This window comes from Microplitis mediator, chromosome 1 (genome assembly GCF_029852145.1).
Source record: "Microplitis mediator isolate UGA2020A chromosome 1, iyMicMedi2.1, whole genome shotgun sequence".
Taxonomy (NCBI): Eukaryota; Metazoa; Arthropoda; class Insecta; order Hymenoptera; family Braconidae; genus Microplitis; species Microplitis mediator.
Genome location: NC_079969.1, coordinates 19,100,150 through 19,104,969, shown reverse-complemented (window position 1 = coordinate 19,104,969; position 4,820 = coordinate 19,100,150). Strand labels below are relative to the sequence as shown.

At 32.6% G+C, this 4,820-nt stretch overlaps 1 protein-coding gene across 1 annotated transcript; it reads left to right on the top strand.

Moving 5' to 3' along the window:
* Nucleotides 1–755: 755 nt before the first annotated feature.
* On the top strand, nucleotides 756–1,568 carry LOC130673154 (protein FAM200C-like). Its single transcript, XM_057478090.1, has one exon. The coding sequence runs from the start codon at nucleotides 756–758 to the stop codon at nucleotides 1,566–1,568; it is 813 nt and encodes a 270-aa protein (XP_057334073.1).
* The last annotated feature ends 3,252 nt before the right edge of the window (nucleotides 1,569–4,820 follow it).

Sequence of the window (4,820 nt, the reverse complement as noted above, 5' to 3'; positions counted from 1 at the left end):
TAGAAATAATTAAAATAAATTAATTAGAAATAATTAAAATAAATTAATCAGAAATAATTAAAATAAACAATAAATAAAAATTTTCCAGTGAATTTTAGCAATTGCCTCAGGTATTTAAATCAGTATTTGATTATTTTTTTTTATCTATTTAATTATTTTAGTAAATATTATTAGTTTAATTTATTATTTATATAATTTTTTTTACGTGCGATCATATTTTTGGCCTCGCGTTCGCGAAGTCACGTGTTCAATTCCCTGGCAGTGTCATATTTTTTTTTTTCTTTATTCAATTCTTTTTTATCAGCGTAACATTGGTGTTAATTAGTCATTTTTAAAACATGGATTTAGTAGAGCCTTCTCCAAAAAATCTAAAGGAAACCCAAGAAAAAAAATTTTCAACACCAATGGCTAGAGGAAAATCCAGAGTGGAAGAAATGGATGACGGATCTCCCGAAAGATCTGACTAAGTTTTTCTGTCTCATTTGCAATCAAAAATATTCTTGTCGAAAGTATGAAATTAAAAGGCACGCCGTAACTGATTTACACCTAAAAAATTTGCGTGTTTCGAATCTCAGTGCTGATTCATCAAGCGATGCCAGCCCATCTTCACCTGAACTGGATTTTAATAATCGTGTTAGAGCAGCTGAAATTCGATTGCGACTTTTATAGGTCAGAAAAATCTACCCTTGTCAATCGCTAAAGATTTGTTAGAATTATTCCAGTCCATCGGTCAAGAACCTGCTATTTTACAAGACATGAGTGCGAGTAGAACCAAAGTTACTGCAACTATCAACAACGTCGTCAGCGTTAATCATATACAACAAATCGTAGAAGTTCTCCAAACATCTAAGTTTTCGGCTTATGTTGACGAGACAACTGATAATACAAACGACAAATGGATGACGTTGATGACTCTCTATGTTGATCCAGATTCTTTGATTATACGGACTGAGTTAAAACAATTAATTCACGTTGATGCCACCGACTGTTGCGCTACGAAACTTCTTGAGGAATTTACAAATAGTTTGGAACAGAATAAAATTCCACTGGATTATTTAATTAGACTTGCTCGTGATAATGCACCGGTCATGGTTGACATAATTAATTCGTTCCAGAAGCATTTCACCAAACGTCTTCCACATCTTTTGACGTTATCGTGTATTTGTCATTCTTTAGCGCTAATCGCTAGAGACGCTTGCAAAGCTGCGATTCCAGGTGAAGTTGATGAAATTATCTCAGGAATTCCGAACTTCGTCAATGGTAGTCCTAAACGATTGGCTGAATTTACTGTTTTCCAGGAAGGTTCTAAGCAAAACTCTTCTAAACTTTTACGATTTGCTCCGACAAGGTGGTTGTCTCGTCAAATCGCAATTTCTAGGATTTTGAACAATTGGGACGCGATGTTTAATTATTTGACCGAACAATCTCTTATGAGTAGTGTTGCAGCTGCAACAAAATTGCTAAATGTCATGGGTAATCCCGTGACAAAAGCATATCTGCTTTTTTTAAAATTTGCACTTGACTCTTTGGAAAATATGAATGTACACTTTCAAGCCAATGAAACATGAGTCCATATATTGCAACCTTCTTCGGAGAAACTGTTCGTTGAATTACTTCAAAGGTTCATGAAACCAGAATTATTGGATCCTACAATCTTTACGGCTTTAAACATTGACTTCAAATCTATCGAGAACCACCGTGATGAGTCTGAAGTTGATGTTGGAACCGATTGCGAAGATTATTTAAGGAGCTAATTAGAATTAGGAGTTCCTGAATCAGTCATTAATGAACTTCGCTCCCAATGTAAAAAATTTTTTGTAACAGCTGCGGATCAAATTCACCTACGGTTACCATTGAACGACACTTTTTGTCTGATCTGACAGTTTCTTCGAAAGAAATCGCTCTCCTTGATTCTGATAGGGAATCATCGATTTCTCGATTACAGAACATCTGTACTACACTTGCGATTCCAGAAGGGAATCTTCAGGAAGAATGGCGTTTCTTATACAATGTCAGTACAAGTCTGAAGGACTGATGGTGCCAATTTTCATTTGATGAGATGTGGGGAGAAATTTGCACCTTCACGTCTTCAGCTGGTACTGTACAGTTTCCAACTTTGCAGGTTTTATTAAGTATCATAAGAGCCCTTCCTCATTCAAACGCTGCAGCAGAAAGGACTTTTTCTATGATACCTAACGTTAAAACCAAAAAAAGGAACAGTTTAAATTCACAAAGTCTGAATTCGCTTTGCATTCTAAGATCAACCTTGAAATCGAAGAAATTAAGTGCGAAAGAAATGCCAATCGACAAAAATTTAGTGGAAATGATGCAACCTTCCAAATTGTATGCCGAAAAGAAGAAGCCCCAGTCCCAACAAATGAATTTACAGGCATATGATAGTGATGACGATTGGATAATGGATGAATCGTGAAAATCTTCGACTTTTTTTCAGCTGTTTCCACTCTAGAAAATCATTATTTCAATTATTTATTTGCGTCTATTAATCAAATTTAAATTATTGAATTTTCATATTATTCGTCTATTAATAAAATTAATATTATTTTATATATTCTATTATAAAGTTAGAGCTTTAAGCTCCGATGTTTCATAAGTATTCAAGTGCAATATTTGAAGCTTTAATTAATCTATTTATTTTAAGAAGAAGTTAGAGACTTCAGCTCTACTTCCACCTGAATCTAGTCTGGTTTTTAAAGCTTTAATTAATTAATTTATTAATTTTAAGAAGAAAGTTGGAGACTTAAGCTCTGCTTCCACCTGAATCTAGTCTGGTTTTTAAAGCTTAAATTAATTTATTCATTTTAAGAAGTAGTTAGAGCCTTAAGCTCTGCTTCCACCTGAATCTAGTCTGGTTTTATAAGCTTTAATTACTTTATTTATTTTTAAAAGAAATTAGAGCCTTCAGCTCTACTTCTGAAAATATATTCTAGTCTGCTGTTTGAAGTTTTAATCATTTTATTTATTTTCTAAGAAAGCAACAACTTTAAGCTATGCAATTTAATATTAATTTTATTATCATTTAAAAAATTGTTAACGTCATTTGAGTTTCCGGGTTTATATTATGGGATAGGCCTCTGGGGGAACCCACCATAAAAAAAAATAGGAACGCATCACGATACACAGTACCTCATGGGTGATGTGGGAACCTGTGTGAATAAAATCCTTAAATTAAAAAAAAATTCGAATTAGAAAAAAAAAGAAAAAAAAATCTGATTAAGCCGAGGAATCGAACACGCAACTCTGCGAACGTGAGGCTAAAAGGATAGCACGCGTCCATTGGTCCGTCATATGGATTAAAGACATGAGGTAATATAAAAGTCGAATTTTAGACTTCAAGTAAGAAATAAGTTTAATAATTATTATAAATAATATATAATTATTACTAATAATAAATTAACCATTATAATCACGGTTAGTAGCATAAAAATGATAAAAAACTAAAAATAAAGTCTAAAAATTATGTTTTGTTATTTATTTAAATAATATATTAATAAGCTTTTTTTGTAAAAATTAGTTGAAGATAATAAGAAATTAATTAACTATTAATTAGTTTGAAAAAAAAAAAAAAAAAATTTGACTTAGTCGTGGTTGTGAACACACGACTTGAACCTCCTGAAACCAAAACATTAACGCACGTCCACAGCGTCAGTGCACCGATTGGATGTAACAGCTTGTATAAAAATCGTATTTGAAACTTTAAGTAACAATTAAAAATAATAACTAACATTAATAATAAATGGCTTTTAATAATAATTATTTATTAAAATTCAAATTAATAATCTAAAATTTATTATTAAATGAAAGTACAATGAGAGGATTATGTTTTAATATTTATTTATCTATTTTACAGCCATTGAAATTTATCAAAAAATTTTTAATTATCAATTAACTAAAATATTTGAACAGATAAATATTTTAAAATTTATTGCGTTAAAAAAAAATTAAAGAATAAAATCAAATTCGAGTGCGGATTTGAACACGCAACTCTGAGCGGGTACGAAATGACGCATGGAGTAACATTTCTTCTCCGCTTGTCTACAGCGCTCAGTTTCTCTTGGCCTCATTCGGTTTCCCGACACACCGATAGACAAAGTTGCGTGTGTGCACCGCGCGCACGGCGCTATGGAAGGGGTAGAAATATCGCACAAAAATAGGATCCCGGAAAAACAGACTCGGAAAAAATAGACCCGGAAAAAGTAGAACGGAAAAAATAGACTTGGAAAAAATAGATCCGGGAAAAATAGATCCGGAAAAAATAGATCCGGAAAAAATAGACCCGGCAAAAATAGCCCCCAAAAAAATAAAAGTAATAAAGACAACCACATACAACAACAACAACAAAAAAAAGAAACAATTGTTCATTCACCAATATCGTTAGAAATTAATTAACATCTTTACTTTACTTACTCGATCACTATACTTGTTAAAAAATGATATTTTTTATTAATTTTCATAAAAGAACTGGCATTTTTTGTGTTTTATAATCTTTAAAGTTAATACTCCAAGCAGACGCAGTTTACCCCGCTCTTACACCAATATTACTCCGTTTCTACATTGGTTACCACGCTTTTACACCGATTTTACTCCGCTTTTACACCGGCTACCCCGATTTATCACTGGTTATAACAGGGTATTTCTCAACCTTGCCAAGTATGGCCCCTTTATTAAATGATGTTAATAAGGGCGCCACTGGAAGCTATCACTCGGTCTTCCAGAACCGGAGATGTTATTTTAGAATTTCAGGGTCGTTGAAAGTTATAAGAGTGAGGAGATTGAGGGATTGAATTTATTTGAAACACAAT

Bases quoted from the DNA above. Each gene is read 5' to 3' on its own strand.
- LOC130673154 (XM_057478090.1), top strand. From the start codon at position 756: ATGAGTGCGAGTAGAACCAAAGTTACTGCAACTATCAACAACGTCGTC.